Source organism: Hippichthys cyanospilos, chromosome 15, assembly GCF_059441005.1.
Source record: "Hippichthys cyanospilos isolate Australia breed blue-spotted pipefish chromosome 15, RoL_Hcya_1.0, whole genome shotgun sequence".
Taxonomy (NCBI): domain Eukaryota; kingdom Metazoa; phylum Chordata; class Actinopteri; order Syngnathiformes; family Syngnathidae; genus Hippichthys; species Hippichthys cyanospilos.
The window spans coordinates 6,163,141-6,181,241 of NC_142383.1; the positions used below are offsets into that span (position 1 = coordinate 6,163,141).

General features: G+C 37.8%; 2 protein-coding genes across 2 annotated transcripts; both read left to right on the forward strand.

Annotated features, from left to right (window-relative positions):
- The first annotated feature begins 1,599 nt into the window (after positions 1-1,599).
- Positions 1,600-15,386, forward strand: LOC148411506 (calsenilin-like). Its single transcript, XM_088435962.1, has 9 exons — positions 1,600-1,691; positions 5,559-5,727; positions 10,372-10,496; positions 12,254-12,323; positions 12,468-12,538; positions 12,623-12,730; positions 13,723-13,827; positions 13,907-13,969; positions 14,040-15,386. The coding sequence occupies exons 1-9, from the start codon at positions 1,620-1,622 to the stop codon at positions 14,085-14,087; spliced, it is 831 nt and encodes a 276-aa protein (XP_088292088.1). The 5' UTR covers positions 1,600-1,619; the 3' UTR covers positions 14,088-15,386.
- sprn2 (shadow of prion protein 2) lies at positions 14,155-17,786 on the forward strand. Its single transcript, XM_088435963.1, has 2 exons — positions 14,155-16,606; positions 17,275-17,786. Exons 1-2 carry the CDS (start codon positions 16,532-16,534, stop codon positions 17,734-17,736), a joined length of 537 nt encoding a protein of 178 aa, XP_088292089.1. The 5' UTR covers positions 14,155-16,531; the 3' UTR covers positions 17,737-17,786.
- The last annotated feature ends 315 nt before the right edge of the window (positions 17,787-18,101 follow it).

Consider the following 18,101-nt stretch of genomic DNA (forward strand, 5'->3'; position numbering starts at 1 on the left):
TATGGCGTGCCCAAAATGTACATGAGATGCATTTCAGGGGGATTATTTTTCAGTTATTGACGAAATTACAAATTTTCAACAAAGAAGTCCATTTTGGGATTGCTACAAAAAACAACATCCTTAAAGTCTCAACTTTCGTTTGCCAGCCGCCAAAGGGTTTAATTGTAATCGGTGAATGAAAATAAGGATTAGTAGACGATCTGCATTACTAAATGATGAATGTGCCAAAACTTTAAATGTATTTTTATCAAAACCAGTGATTTCAACTTGTCAATATTCAACTTGTTGTAACTTCATCAATCTTTGAGCTATTGTCATGTATTATATATAATTTTAAAGGGACTTTAGAGTAAAAAATGGAATATATGATTATCTCAATTTTCATTTTCACCAACATACATACTTTTAAGGCTGCTGTCTCTTGCAAGCTCATCTTCTTGCGCATCCTTGCTAGATTCACCTGGTCCATTCTTTGTTAGTTTGTGGGTGCCGGAGCTCCATGAACTTTTGGCTGAGGAGTAGCGCCCAAAGTCCTTACTGTGAAAAATCATTATTTCAAGTAGGACTCCTGGTACTGACTGTTAAAAGCTTTCTTTTTCTTTTAATTTGTATGCTCGTCACTTGTCTCTGGACTGGGTCTTTTCCCCTTCCCAAAGATGTCTTTTTCTTACTCATTTTACTTTGTGAGTGAAATTTTGCCACTCAAGTGACTGAAATGAATCCAAGAGAAACCGAACAGTTTTCAAAATAAAAGTTTTTATTTTAAAATAACTTTAAGACTCGGATAGTACATTAAACAGAAATAGTTCATTATTTTGGGTGCGGCCAGTAGATCAATGGATCAGTACCGTGTCGCGGACCTGTAGTTAGGGGCCCCTGCCTGAAATTATAGCAAATCAACATTCGTTATTGTCATCAACTTGAAGTCCTCCAAGGTTGGACAAAATTTCCTGCCAATTGCTGGCCAAATATGTTTTCCCAAATGTCACTATAATGTGATGAGAACTGGTTATTTTAGACAAGCAGGAAAAAAAAGTGACAAAAGTTTTTTGTCTTTGTCATTAAACGACAAGATTTTTACATACCTGGAATGTTGTCATCTGGGCCTTTTATATGATGTTAGTCAGTTGTTGAGAATATGTTTTTGACTTTATTATTTGCAGTAGCTTTGACCACAGCTGAGCACATATTAGTCTACAAATAAATAAATAAAGATGTGTGGGCAATTTTGCATTTTGGAGAGTTTTACCAACATCAACTGTAGATTACTTTACTTTGTTATCACTGATGGCAACTGACTTTCACAAGCAGGAAAAACGTGTATTGACTTTGCAAGCATACACAAAAGCATTACTTGCAGATAAATGAAAAAGACAATTCTTTTTTATTTTATTTCCTTGGAGAGGCTGGACAGAGTTCAGACCTAATCTAATCATATTTCATAACAAACTGTATGGAACCATGAAAATATCCCATCCACACATATTCCCTTACTTTTTCTGAAACCTCCTGCAGCTTTTCCTTCATCGCATCCTATGCTGAAGTCAGGTGAGTGAGCAGATGTGCTCCTCCTCCTCCTCTTACTACTAAGTCCTTGTCTCTCTCTCCTTTGTTTTTCTATGCAGCTGCAGCAGACCGAGAAGAATCCGGAGAGGATCGCAATAGCTACAAGGGAAGCAGTAACCATGCAGGTACAGTAAATTATCATTCACATTCATTTCAATGAATATGTTTTCAGTTCATCCAGATGTTGCTTATCCCTAATGATTTTCTGTGGTTGGACCACTATGTCTGCACACAAGACGGCTCTTTATTTAATAATTCATCACTCAAATCACTTTTGCCTCATGTGCTTTATGATTTTTTTCAAACGCAAGGAGTGAAAAGCTGCTGTCAGACTAAGAATATTTATTTGAACTGTTTTTAGAAAGAAGAAAAATATTTGCATTTCTTCTGTAAATTCATCCTAAAATGAAGTTATTCATATTTTTGCCTTATGATGCGAGACCCAGCGTTTGCATGCAGGTAAATGCATGGGTTTTCTCACTTTATAATGGGTTTTTCCTTGTCCTTCCAATACAGTAGTAGCTGTAAATGATTGGATCTTTTATTAATGCTGTTTTAAGGAGTGTGAATAATTGAGCGAAGCCATGTATGTGTGCTTCGCCGCCCTTCTTTCTTATTCAAACAGAAGGGACAGCCAAGCGCCCCACATTGTACAGTATTTTTAATTTATGTGCATTCAAAAATACCCAGGTTGCAATCACAAGCATGTATTTTTTTTTTCAAACCAAAGAGGCAAATGTATGAATAGATTCATACATTTAGTTTAGCTGTATAATCTAAGTCTAGAAATGATGACTTCATGTCCGAAATAGAAAACATTAAAAAAAAGGTAAATTCAGACACAATGTCCGCAGTGGCTCTGTTATCACTGAAATATTCATCTAGCTGCAGAGACCCCTGAATGTGCTCCAGTGTCAGGTGACATGATGAAAATAAAAAGAAAAGGGGTTATTTTTAGAAGCACTCTGGACAGAAATATTAGATATCTACATCATCATCATTTCCTCACATTTTCTCTGTTAATGTATTCTGTCAAGAGATCAACCTTCCATCTCACACAATCCCCTGAATCCCCTGTTCAGAATCAGTAAACGATTGTCACACTTTAGTTATGCAATATGTGTATGACAAAATAAATAAGACCTGCAAACTTCAGCAGTGACAACAGTAGTAGAATATAGAGTATTACTAAGAAAACAGTATATGCTATTGGTTAAATCAAGGTTTGATTATGGTTAATCTTAGTATAGGACACAAACTTAATTTTAGGGTGAAATTCAGGTATTTATGTGTTACGGTGTATAGGATGCACCAACAGTATGTGACGATGTAAAATCGATAGCAAAACAGAATGAATCTCAGCTTTGTATTTTCGTCATATTTTTTTGTTTTTATATTTGTAAGTTATTTATTTGTTGCAGCTATGGTGCCTGCCTCCCATTGTGTGTGGCTTGCAGGTGAGTGAGTGGGCAAGCAAGGGAGTGGAACCGGGGTCTCTGCGCAAGGGGAGGAGCATTTGAGTGTGCAAAGGAGAGTTGGAGAGGTTTTCACGGAGTGCTGTTGAAATAAATGCAATGTCTACCTACTGTTTGGTTAGCTACGGGCTCTTCTCTAAGTCAACAAGTGATGGCTGCGAGCCCAAATCTTGTGGCAATCTTGTGGCAATCTCTAACCTACTATGATACAAGAATCACTTCCTTCTTGAAAGCTACTATAATGTTCCTGTTTGTGAACAAGGATAGGCTCGAACGCTGGTTCAGTTTGCTTGCTTCTTTTTTTGAAAATAATGCAGAACTGACTTTTTTTCTAAAACGAGCAGCTTGTTAACTGCAACTAACGTTGCTAACTGACTGTCTCTAGTCATACGTCCGATATACAAATGTGCATTTGTACATGAAATCTCGGTTTATATGACTGACGGATGCAATCTTCTTCAAATGTTGTCAAAAAAAGTCTAATCTTTAAATTACAGTTTATAGGGTACGCCCATGCTTTTGGCCTCCGTTTCAGGGGGGAAAGTGTGTCCTATATTTGGGGGAATTACAGTAATTAGTTTATTAGTTGAAGCAATGATTTGTAACAATGATAAGCAAGAAAAACTTAAGGTATGTATTAGATAAATGTCAAGATGCAACACCTCGTTGGTCTACTCTAAATCCTAAATCCTCGGCCAATTAGTAAATTTACAAAATGGCCTTTTGCAACAGAAGCCAAATTTTCCTTCTAGCCTCTGCTGATAATGAAATGGGAACAAGCGGGGTTGATCAACAACATATTTGTTTTGGAAATGAACAGTTAATGTTGCCTGTCAAAAAAATAAGTATGTTCAACTAGTATTCATTGAAGGCTTTCATCGTTCTGTAAGAATCCCCTTTCAGTATCCCCGATTCACCCATCTAATTACAAATCACAGTCAAAACACCTCAGATAGTCCAAATGTATAAAAGAAAATCCTAATAACATGATCAGTATAGCAAGCATTTACTGCCTTCTGTATTTTTTTTGAGTAGCAACCCTGCAGTTGGGTTACATAAACCGGTGTTAGTGTTATGTAACTTCTGTGTGAGGTTATGAAAATGTCTGGTTGTGATTGGATTTTTTTTTTTTCTTTTTAGGCTGAAGCTGATTTTTGGCAGAAAAAAAATACGTTTACAGATCAAATGAACAACTAATTTAAAACAATATGAAATAAATACAATTCGTTTCCTCAATGCATTTCAGTTGGTATATGTGGATGTTAACTAATAAAAGGTGGGTCGCCCTGGTACATATTCCGCATGAAAAGCAGGGGTCAATGATCATTACATAGTTTAAAAAAAAAAAAAAACTTCGGTTCTAAGAATGCATTGCCTGGTGCGGTTAATGAAGTTATTAGCACATTGATTCTTGTCATATGTGTTTTTTGTTTTACTAGTAGTTTAATAGGTGTCATATTTTACAAAATTATTCACTATTGATTGATTGAATATGATTTTTTTTTAACAAACTGTGACCTTAGGTTGTGTGTAAAGGAGTGACATCCAAAATAATTATTTGCACAATTTCTCTAGCATTGCTCATCTAACCTTTGTAAAGATTAAGATTTGCTTTGTTTTGAATGACAAGGCCACTGAATGACCTTATCAAGAAATGTAATTATCGTGTGTAATAATCACACCAGTGTTATTTGTTTACAACAGCTGTAAATGGGTAGAGTACATACTGTAAAGGTCAAAAGTTAAATGGTCAGCGGATATCTGCTGTGTGGACGATTCATTTTGGATGATGTTTAATAAGCCATAATTGGACGATGAATTAATAGTATTGGCCCTAATATATATTGTAATATGTAAAAGCAGACTGAACATTTTGTTTTTAGACTGTATGTACAGTAAAATGTGGCGTAAGCCTATTGCCTATTGACAAGCACCATGATGATTGGATATGCACAATGTAAATATGTACATTATGTTTTAATCACAAACTTGTAAGGTATAAATTGTATGCAGTTACCTAATAAAGTGTTTGGTGTGATCATGGGAAACTGGTTAGTAGGAATAAAAAACACTCTCTGGCACTTACTCACTCGTTGTTTACAGTGCTAAAATTATTCATTATGCTCCATGAACTGGATTTGTCTGGTTCTCACACACTTTGATTGGGTTTTGGGTTCTTCCTGAGTCAGATATACTGCAGATGTAGCTCTTAAATCTCACTGGAATTTGCGGGTATGACTCAATGACACATCAAAGTTTCTCAAGGTGGCATTTGGGTTGCATCCAAAAAAAAAAAAAAAAAAAAACTACACGAATAGAAGACACCACATACATGCAAAACAAACAGTCATGCAGTGTTGGGGAATTACACTTTGAAAATGGAAAGACATTACACCTGCAAATCCAAGGAAAAAATAACTACAAGTGGGAGATATTTAGAACAGACATGTCTGAAGTGAAACCATAATTAAAAGAAGTCTCACTGAGTCTGAGAAGTTCTATTTGTGTCTCCTTAAGGCAGAAGACAAGGAGGTGGACGGCGGTCTGCTGCCTGACGGAAAAGAGGCAAACCCGGCTGGACAAGCCGAGGGATCCAAGTGGCATAGACCCAGGTTTTCACGAAAATCTCTCATGAAATGCTGTCTGGTCAAGTGGATCATCGCTAGCACCTCCCAACAGGGGCCAGGTATAACCCCTGTCAAATAATTCAAGGGAGCAATACTGTATTGCATTTTTTTCAAAATAAAAAAAACAACACATTTTTAACAAGAAAAATAAAAGCACAAGAAGAAGACACAACACATTTTAATTGTCAGGGATGATTAATAGAAAATAAGGTTTAGTATTACATTTAAATGACTTACATTCTTCATATTTTAACTAGACATGCTTAGGTTACATAACCACAGTGCTTTCCGAAATGTATATTTACAATAACAATGAATCGTGTATGTTGTGACCTGAGGAGTCCATACACATTTTTATTACCTGTCTGCGACCCACCCAAAACGGCTCTTTGACCCATTTTGAGGCCTTGATCTACTACTTGAAAGGCAGGCAAGGTCTAGCACAAGTTTCCAAACATGGCAACCTAGACTTGCCCCCGACACAAAATTGAAGCAGCACTAGTTTTTACACTGAGCTTGCATGTTTCCTTCAGTGAAAATAGACTCCATATTGTTTCAATGGCATGCAGACATTTTTCTTAATTATTGACACTGGTCTTCTGTGCAGTGTGTTAATCTGATGTGCTCGAGACAGACAGGATGAATTTCCGTTTCTGCATGTCCAAGCAATAGCGAATTATTGGTAGCTGACTTGAACTGCTGTGCCAAGACTCACCATACTACTTACTGGGTGGAAAATACCAAAGAAAATATTCCAGACATGATGTGCTATTTTTTCTTTGAATGGCGGTCGGTTGTGTGAAATGGTAAATTGAATCGCTTCTGTGGTTTGAAAGCATCTGGACTGTTGAAAAGCACAACTGAATGATTTGTAACTACTTGATTGCCATCTACTGGTCAACAGAAGAAATGCCTTCAGCAAACAAAATGACACTTGTATATGCACATTTGCTCCTTTTTTTTCTCTTGTATGCTCACCTAAGAGAGTGTTTTTCAAATGGGGGTTAGGGTACCCCTCGGGGTACTTGAAGGAACTCCAGGTGGTACTTGAGATTTTAAATAAACCATACAAACTTGCAAAAATATTTTTAAAATAAGTATTCAGTTAATTGAATGTTTCAGGACAATCTAAGTTCATAAAACAAATTTTATGAATTGTAGGTTACAGTATTCAATTTCCTTGTTATTAAAATCCAGGTTCACCCCCACACTAGAATGGTTCGACCCAAGTTGTCACGTAACACCTCTCGTTACCTGTTAATTATTTATTTTTTGCGAACAGACCTCTACTTCAGTATGATCTCAACAGGACACTTTAATTGGATATTTTTCCGTGGACAAATATTTATAATTATTTCTTTTTGAGAACGGGTCACTTTATGTTAATTATTTTTTTTGCGGACAAATTTATATTAATAATTAAGTTAATGATTTATTTTTGTGAACGGATCTCTACTGTAATCTTGAAACGCTGACGCTATAGCTACAGTCATATATCTTCTTCAGTTGTTCCAACGACAAACATTTTCTCCTCAGAGCAGTCCTCTAAATGTTGGATTTCCTTCATTATGTTATTACGTTAACGCACATCCAGGAGCTTATTGTTGACAGTCACCGGTATGCGTTTGTTTTGTTTTAATAGAGGTATCGGTGATAATCCCACTGCCAGGCCCTGGCTGTTGTGAAATTTATTCAAGGTATTGATTATATGTATTAATATTGCTTTCTTTGTTGGATTCTTCACAGACTTTGCGCTATGTTAATGCAGTGACCTTAGGCCTTCAGTGATTCGGCTCCTTCAGAAGCACACATGCGCATTACTGGGCTACACAGGCTATTTTCCGAAGCATTTAAACATCAATAAAATAAACCCGCATCAGCAATTCAAACTTATCAACAGAACTTAAAATAATTAATAATAATTTTAAATTATGTGTCCACAAAGTTTTATGAAGTCCACCAAGTGTCATGTCGGTGCGGAATGTTGGCGACGGATGTGGGAAGGTGGATCCAAAATGCAAGGAGGAAGGATGACATGGGCTCAATAAAACGATTTATTACTCACAGAATCTAGGCAAAACATGGAATACTAGAGCTACACGAGAGCTGGAACACGCTCAGAAAGACGTCAATGACTTGCTTTTAGAGTTTCATTTCCAATAATAAATACTTTTGTACTGACATGGATGCCAATGCTGAAAGTCGTGTGGGTCCAATTTCCGTTTTGTTTTTCAGCCATTGTGGGTTAAAAAATAAAAAAAAGCAAGTAGATTTGAATTTTCTGCCAAATGTCTGCAGGTCTGGCTTCGATGTATGCATTTTATTTTTTCTTTCTTTTTTTTCAATAACTTATTTAATTACTTTAACTACTTCTACTACTTTAACTACTTTCAACATTAAGGAGCGTAACCAAATGGATATAAAATGACACGAAAAGAACAGAATATGGAGAATAATTTTATATATCAAATATATATATTTAGTAAAAATAAATGCACGTCCGCCTCACAGTTAAAGGGACCCGAGTTCAACTCCACCACTCCGGCCTTCCTGTGTGGCATTTGCATGTTCTCCCCGAGGCAGCGTTGGTTCTCTCTGGGCACTCTGGCTTCCTCCCACACTCCAAAAACATTTGTGACAGGTGTATTGGACATACTATATTGTCCTTAGGTGTGATTGGATGTGTGAATGGTTGTTCGTTTCCGTGTGCCCTGCGATTGGCTGAAAAACAGTTCAGGGTGTCCCCCGCCCACTGCCCGAACCCATCTGGGATTGGCACCAGCAAGCTTGCGACCTCCGTGAGGATAAACGGCTTTAGAAAACGGATGGATGGATAAATGTGATGGTGTAAACAGGCAAAATCATTAACTTTTTATCATTGTCCAAATATCTGTGAGCAGCAGTATGGCTGACGGTAGGGAGTCCTCCAAGCCACATCAAAGTTTCCACAGCCAACAAAATGCACTGCCCCACTTTCTTTTCCCCATCAAAAACCAATATGTTACCTCTTAACAATTGATTTGCCCTCATGCTACTTAAACTGAGTCCATTATGTTATGCAGAGTCATCAGTTGTGTACCACACTTAACTTTGTTGGCCCTTAAGCATGCTGACAAACACATTAAAACTCTGTGAGTTGTTATGCACATGGATGTAAGGCGGAGTGTTACGGCAGCCCCGACATATCTGTCGCTTTACGTAGGTACAGCATGAGGCGCCGTTCAGGGTCCCCGTTAAATGTGTTGTAAAATCTGCGGTATTGACAGGCAGGTTCTTCACTCTTAAGTGCTGTTCATATATCCCCCAGCATCAGCGGATATGGATCATCGCTTGTTTGTTTTTTTTACAGCTTTGCATCCCTGAAATGACTGAGCAAATAAAGACGGACAAGCAGAGAGTTTCAAACCTCCCAAACACACACACACACACATACATACTGTAGGTGAGAGGAGATGGTGATGGGTTGCCACTGCTAGCAATGGAGACTAGTTGTGGATCATGTGAGGGGAGCAATTTTTATTATCATCATCCGGCAGCATGTGGCGGAATCCCACTTCAACTTTGCGTCTTTTTGCTTGGATTATTTCAAATGAGTCTGGCTCGTAACTGCTGATGTCTTCACTTCCAAGCTGTATTGTCACATTCTTTTTTTTTTTTTTAAACCTCACCTCCAAGACTTATAAGTCTGTTTTTTTGTTTGCACAGTAACAAGTGAGATGCCATAATGGGATTGGATGGCATGGAAATTATTGCTATTATAGTTGTCGTGGGGATGTTTTATTTTGTGCTTAAACAGTTTGGGATGTGTGAGCCTTTGTTGCAAGAAGGTAAGACATGCATGAGGTTTATGCTGTCATCTACCAAGATCTGTGTAAAGAAAATAATGCCTTTGCAAACGGGCATGCTGTCTATGATTGTTATTTTTTATTTTGCCATGGCAAAGCTGCATTATGTCATAGCACCTCCTTTTCAATGTGCTAGCTATTAGAATCAGGTCTCTATATTATGTAGTGAATTCCTACATCATTTCAAATTACTTCCACAGTAATCAGCATATAGTTATATGGAGTCCATGTATTTAAATGTGGTATTTTTTTAGTTTCCTCATCTCAATTTCTACCTGGTCTTGTCTCTTCCCACTTTCCATTTGTGTTGCGCTCTTTGTAAAGATGGTGAGTATGTGTCTATATTGAGTTGATATCACGGCACTTTTGACACGATCCTCCCTTTTCATAGTGGACATTTTGAATTCTAAATAACTCTTTGGTGTAATTTGAAAAAAAAATCTGAAATATGCAGTTATAAAGATTAAATGGTTGGGAAATATTATTCTTATTTAGTATTTTTTTTGCCACCTTTTATGTCTTGGTAACCTCAGTGAGAAAAATCCACAATACAAGGAAACCACAAAATGTCCAAAATGAAAGTCTATTCAAAACTGCTCTGAATAGTTTCGAATGTCTTTTAACATCAGTTGCTATGAACGATTTTCCCAGAATGTATTTTTACATATTATTTTGTATGTTTCTCACACTCTTCTCACAGTCACATCACCTTGCCTAACTTATGTTTGCATCCAAATGGAAAGTATTAGCATCTTTTGCTTTCCATTTCTGTGGTCGAATCTTTTCCTCATTCTAATAAGCATGTTTTCGTGTCTGCCGTTCAGCTTTTTTTTCCTCCTTTTCCTCTCCCTCTGGCAGACAGCAGCGACAGTGACCTCGAGCTCTCCATGGTACGTCATCAACCCGAGGGCCTTGAGCAGCTCCAGGCGCAGACCCAGTTCACCAGGAAGGAGCTTCAATCCCTTTACAGAGGCTTCAAAAATGTAAGAAAGTGAGCACTTAACAATTGGGGGGCAAACATAAGTAATTTTTTGGTGCCCTAAAGCGCTCTGTCTCCAGAATCCAATGTTTTAAACTGATAATTTTGTGACGTCATCTTTAAATCTCTTAGATCCCATGCCTGCTCTAAAGTCTAAAATGTCTTATTCTGTTTTCTGCAAATGTGCACCCCAATGCTGAGTTGGAGCTATCACATGGTTTATTTTGTGCTTGTGTCTACTGTGGGTGCTAATGCATAGTGGGAGTTGCAGGTTTTAGTGCACTTTAAAGGAGGTCAACTGTAATTAAAGTGGAAATAATGACTACAGGTCAGCTTTGCCAAAATACATTAAGGATCTCTGTCATGTGTTGTGGTCAGGAACCATCACTGTAAGCAAAACCACGTTGCTTATACAGTGGAACATCTAATGCCCAACGCAATCTGGTCCAAGATGCTTGCATTTTTTTGTTATCAATGCATCCGCTGCACATACGGATCGGCTAAACTAAATGATAAATGGATATGCTTTTCTAGACTTAACAAATTAACCACTCAGTTGCTGCTCCCCTAGTTGTTATGGTAACAAAAAATGTGGGTAATGCGGCTAATCCCGCAGTTGAGGAGGGCAGGGTGAGCAGTAGTTAAGACAAGACCTGGACCGTGTTCTGATCCGTGGCATCCACTGTTGATGCTTTTTTTCTTTTTTTCTATTTGTTTCATTTCCTTGTGTATTGTGTTTATATGTTTAAAAAAATCAAATCCTCACAAACCTTTAGAGTAACTGACTGTCCCAATGAGCATTTGTTCTTCTTTCATTTTAAACAGCATATTGTTGTTATATCCGTACAGTGAAGGCATCTATTCATATTTTGCTATTCACATTTTTGTCTTTGGAATTTAACCTAAACTATTTGCTGATAAACTCACGTTTTTGCATTATTTGGCACTTTCTTTCACAATCTAAGTTGCCACAAGATGTCAGCCAAATCAAACCATGTCGACGAATTGCTCAACAAAGAGGCAAACATCATACTGTTATGTCAGGCAAAAGCTAAGTTTAGCCTGTGTTGTTAGTGGAGGTTATGGAGTTTTTGAGGCACTTCCGGTGCATTTTTTTACTTCAAAAATCAAATAAAACATTAAAGAGTAATATTTTAATATGAATTCAAAATATGAATTGTTTTAATATCATAGGTTGGAATATATGATTGTTGAAATAAATAAACTCTGGCACATTCCTCTGCGAGGTTTACTGTATTACCAATTACTGTATTACCATAAGGCCAGGAGAAGTATATGACTTCCCTTCCATGCAGCAAGGTTGTGTAGTGAGTAGCACATCACACTTTACATTTGCGAAGTTCTGGGTTTGTATCTCAGCTCAGGCCCTCTTGTGTTTTGTATGCTTGTGCTTCCTGTTTGTGTGTGACTTCTCAAGGGACTCGGGCTTCCTCACACTTTCCGTGCATGTTAGGTTTATTAAAGACAAATGTCTTTAGCTGTGCCAGTGAGTGTGAGTGGTCGTTTGTTTGTATGTTCTCTTGGATTGGCTGGAAACCAGCCCAGAGTGAATTTGCACAAAGTTAAAAAAAGAAAAACCCTCTTAGTTCGTTTTGGAAACCAAGCAAACATCTGGACATTTATTAGTACAAGAAACACACATGTTATCAATAATAGAAAACTATTACAGAGCATTTCATTGGTATACCATTCTCTCTTGTGTATTTCACTTATTGTTATGCATTCGTATTCCCATAAAAGGAATGTCCCAGTGGTCTTGTGGACGAAGAAACATTCAAGACCATTTACTCACAGTTTTTTCCTCAAGGAGGTAAAATATTATGATAATTGTCAGAGGTGGTTTATTTATTGCCTTGTATTATAATTATATCTTTTTGTAATATTTTCGCATGCTATTAGATTGCCCAACTTGTCCAATACAATCTTTTTCCTCCTTTTGTCTCTCGCTCCTCAGATGCCACCATGTATGCACATTTCTTGTTCAATGCCTTTGACATGGACAGGAGCGGCGCCATCCGATTCGAGGCAAGTTCACTGCCCCTCGCCTCACTATCACATCGATTTTTATTTACAGTTTCGACTACATTTATCAGCTAAGCACCTTCACAGGACTTTGTGCTGGGCTTGTCTGTGCTGCTTCGAGGTTCAGTGACAGAGAAGCTACGCTGGGCCTTCAATCTGTATGATATCAACAAAGATGGCTACATCACCAAGGAGGTTGTCTCAACTTTTTTTAAGATGGATCTGAGTTGTACCATGTTGTTGCACAAATGATGTGCAAGGCAACATACTTTTCTTTTTGAATATATTTTTTGCGCTGCATTTTTTGATTCAATTTCCTGAGTTTGCCCTTTTACTGTATTTTGTTTTCTGGTTTAGTCATATTAAGTTCCATGGTAAGCTTTTTAAGCAATTTAAAGCTGAAAGAAAATAAAATAACCAAAATGCCAATCAAAACCAGCATTTGAAAAGATAATATAACAGAAAGTTGAAAAAAATCGAAGAAACAATTAGAAACTCAAGAAGTTAACGCTATAAAAGAAAGCAAATGAACAATGTGAATGTGAACTGCACCAGGAGCAGAACACAGTGTTTTGATAATCCACCTCATAACAGGAAGAATATGCGGGATATTTAGAAATAATTGAACATGAAGCATTATAAAAAGCATTACAACAATGTTAAGTCCCATGTTTTTAACTATTTATTCAAACGACAACAACTGAAAGTTAAATGCGCAAAACATAGCTTTTTATTTCAAACAGTTAAGCACTGATAGTTCTATTTTTCAAGGTATTAACATTATCACTTTCCTCCTGATTGGTCATTTCTTCTAGTTCGGCAGGCTGGATTAAAAATCCTAATCGGCCACCAGGCCGTAGTTTACTCATGCCTGGTTTAAAGTGTCCGATTCACCTGCCGCACATGTTTTTGGTGTGTGGGAGTGCCAAGAGAGAACCCACACGGACTTAGGGAGAACATGCAAACTCCACACAGGAAGGCCAGAGCCAGGTGGATTTGAGCTCAGGTCCCTGAACTATGAGGCGGACATCCTAATCATTGCCCCACGAGCCACCCTCTGTGAAAATACATTTTTCCCTAAAATGCAGATCTTTATTTTCAGTGACAAGCTTTAATGGCAGTGTTTTAAAGCAATGCCTACTATATCGTTATGATTGATTAAATCACACTTGACTTGTTTCTAACAGGACATGTTGGCAATAATGACGTCCATCTATGACATGATGGGGAGGTACACATTGCCGAGTGTACGGGAAGATTCCCCCTATGAACACGTGGAGAAATTCTTCCAGGTACCCCACCTGTTTGGTCAAATCCTTTTTTTTTTTTTTTTTTTTTTATAAAATGCATAAAAACATCATTTTTTTCCAGAAAATGGATCGGAACCGAGATGGAGTGGTCACCATCGATGAGTTCATCGAAACATGCCAAAAGGTAATCCCACAATAGCAGTCAACATTTGGAGACATGTGCATGACACTTACTTGTTTTGCCTTCGGAACAGGATGAGAGTATTATGTCTTCCATGCAACTCTTTGAGAATGTCATCTAGCGTCACGAAGAGGAACTGGAAACATCTCAACCTAACGTAAACCTTAGAAGTCACTGTAGGTCCCCCCCAATGAGGCCGAACTCAACTGCAGAGAATACCGGGTGCCAATTAGTAGTCAGGTGTATCGGAGCAGATGGGCTTTACTTAAAGATTTTCTCAATTATAGTAGATTTGTATCCTTTTTTTGTCATTTTTTTTTTACATTTGTCTGTGTGCCCTATGATTGACTGGCAACCAGTCCAAGATGTACCCAATTTCCATCCCATAGTCAGCCGAGTTAGGTTAAAGCTACCCAAATCACTGACTGTATTAGATCAATAAGTATTCTGAAAATACCCATATTTTTGTAGCATGGTGGACTACTGGTTGGCACGTCTGCTTGATAATGCTGAGGCTCTGGATTTGAATCTAGGCTCTGGCCTTTGTATATGAAGTGAGCAATATAGCTCGCCTCCCAGGTGAGCATGAATGCCAATTGAATTTGGCAGTGATGTGATACCTTAAAAGTGCAATCATCATTCTGCTTTTTGATTTGGTAAAGCTGCTGTACTCTTTATTCCTATTTTATTATGTGTCTTATTTTTCAGAATGGAATCACGTTCATAGGGTTTTTTTTGGGAGGGGGTCTATGAAGCATGTGGCTCTATTGCGCCACACAGCAGAGAAAGAACAGAAAGTTGGCATAAGCAAAGTCAAAAACACTAAACAGAACAATAAGGAGAATGCATTCATTTTTAAACAAGGTCCTCAGTATACAAATGTCTGCTTTGATATGTTTCAAGGTTACAAACAGTGACCATTGAGCGTTTGCTCATGTGGTTAAGTGGCACAATAAGGCACACTCAGTTAAGGCCTCTCGTTTCAGTGTTTTTTGCGTGTGGCTTACAAATGTTGTTCAGACAAATACTGTCATTGTGACTTTACGACTACATAAAAATAGGTTTTGAAAATAAGGAACAAATAGGAACAAAACTGTCGCTATATCAGGACTGATCAATTTCAGTGTTTACCTATTAAGAAAACCATGATTTTTTTTGCCACAGCGTCATCTAGTGCCAACTACCTCCTGTATCTAGTATGAATTAAAAGTCATTTTTTTGTTAGTTTTTGCATACATTTGTTGTGCTCCATGTCAAGCTACAAAAATACATTTTGTGCACTTTTTGAGATCATGTTCCTCCCTCCCATAGTACTATGCACAGAATAGAATGTTCGTTACAATAACATCAAACGACGCTATTAAAAATGTACTATTATTTTCTCAGCTGCTATTGTTGTCGATAAAATGGAACAAAGCCACCATCTGAAATGGCTTGAGTTTTGTGTAGTGTCCTATCTACTTGATCCTGGAAATATTTGGTGAACGCTTCTCACAGACATCAAAACACTGAGGAACTATGGAAATAATACTGTATATACTGCACAGAACTGAAAATATCAAATTCACCCACAGCATAAAAAGCCATCAAGTAGAAAAAAATGGTCCAATGCAATAAAGGTTCTTGCAGTCTGTTGTGGCAAAAAAGCTTCACATGGTTAAATGAAGTGAACAAGTGTGTGTCTGTTGCCAATTTACCCCCCGAGGCAACATGATATTCAGCAACACTGCCAGTAAAAGAAAAGATAAGACGTAGTTTGGTGATTTCATTGGACAAAAATGTCTGTTAACAATCATCTCTGTTGTTTAACATCCTCTGGGCTCTTTAACTTTCTTGTGCAAAACATGTCGTGCTTATGGCGTAAGTCACAGTCCCTGAAGCTCCTCATGTTTTCCATCTGATTATGAAGATATGGCGTGTCATACAGTCAGCTAGTGGCGTTTCAATGAGTGGATGCACAATAGGAAGAGAATACACCACTGTAAAATATTATACCCCTTTTTTGTGAATTTCATTCATTTAATTTTGGCACAACTCTTTGGGTTGTATAAGTCACCCAAGAATGTGTGTCCAATGACTAAACCACAACAAAAACTTGTTTTTGATGTTATGGGATTGTTTATCTGCGGTTGTGTATTACAAATGACACAAAAAGTTGATATGGATCCTTTTGGACCCAATTTTGATTATTTTTGAAGCAACAGTTCTTAAATGACATTGAATATTAAAGTTTTAGAAAGTGAAAATATATAATCTAAAATTGACACCCCGCAGGAGAGGTGTCGTTAACAATTTAGTTAAAATTCTAAATTGACATAAACGTTTTTAAAAGCTAATTAAAAGCTAAGCTCAGCTAGAAACACATCCGTAGAGTTGCATTGTTGTTGATTCCAAACAAACACTTGTGGTGGCTGTTACACATCCTCTTTATGCATATGTGCTGAATAATGGCACATGACCGTGTGAGGTCAGCGAAAATCATTCAACCTGTACTGTATTATTCATCTTGGGCCAATAGGGACACATGGGGGGAGGGGCTTAACTCATGTTGTTCTAGAATTAATTATGAAAACACAACCCTCTGGATCAAATGGAATGCCCCATCAGCATCACAACCTCAGTGTGGGACCTGACAAGAAGGTAAACACTTTTATTCTTAATATTTTGGTAATTGTTGCTCGTGACTGTAAGAAAATATAGTGTTATTGTATTTAATATTGTGTTTTATTATGCTCTGAAGCTTTTTCATTTTTGTATCAAATTACTTCATCCTTGCCATCATGAAACACAAAAAGCCAATTCACTTGTATTTTTATGTTTTCATGTGTTATTTCATCCCTATTTATTCATTTGATCAAACTAGGATTATACTGCCACATGACCCTTTTCGGATTGTTTTTTTTGGGGGGCGTCATTTTGGGTTTTACTTTTTTTTGTAACTTTCATTCAATGAATCACATATTTTACTAAATACTTGCAGCATTAAACTGCAGAAGACTTTTGTATGGATTCTTCCCTTTTTTTTTATTCCATTTTTTAATTACATAAATTTTCCAAACAGCACAGCTATAACAACACTCCGGTGTACTTCCACATATTTGCAGAATAATTAAATAACAGTAACAGTTTGAATTAAGCCATGGGTGCCTCGACTAAACTGGCGGGTTAATGCATTCATTTGACTGCAGATTGAGTAGAAGCACCTAACAGACAGAGGGTCTTTAATTTTTATACCTGGATTTACCATCGCTTATACTACACAGTATACAGAAAATAATCAACATGTCTTGATCCGTGTGTGTCTGCAGGACCTCCAGACTGTGATGACAGGCCAGCAGAAGCTTGTGTCACTATGGATCTTGTTGCTGCTCATAGTAGCGCTGTGTCCTGGTGCGCAATATGCATACAGTAAGCGTGGCGGTGGTACAAATAAAGGCGGAAAGAGCAACAAGACACCTGCCTCCAAGGGTCACGGGCTCTCTAAGCATGGCTTCAAATGGGCAGGGGCAGCAGCGGCAGGCATGCTCGGGGGCACGGGCACCGGATATGGGCTGGGCATCCTTGGGAGGTCGAAGCACGGTTCCAGGGGGCATGCAGCCCAAAAGACGCAATCTACAGAGCGCTACTATGGCCCAAGCCAAACCTTTCGCAATCAATCGAGCTGGAGGGCTTTTTTGAAGGGGGCGGCGCCTGAGCACATGAGCAACATCTTCCTTGTCCTGGGACACACAGCTACCTTCCTCACAGGGCTCAGTATGGGGGCACTTTGAACACTTATCTTTAGTAGAAATGGAAATAGAATAAAAGTTGGCAAATGATATTCCCCTATTGTATGTATTTTGCATTTTTACTAAAAATACTGAATTTGGTTGTTTTTTATGGGGAAAGGAAGAAGATATTTATCTACTGTACTGTATAAGAAGAGTGATTATCCGATTTGTTTGATCAATGTTCTTGAACCATTATGGAGTCACGGCCCATATTTGACAATGGAACAGCTTGATAACATCACATGATCAAACCCAGAAAACAGGTAAGCCCTCATTGGTACTGTGGTGTCATTTACAGTTGCTGCAAGTAAGCATATGGTCATTGCTTGAGATGGCTAAAAGCGGATGAATTTGGGGGCTTCATT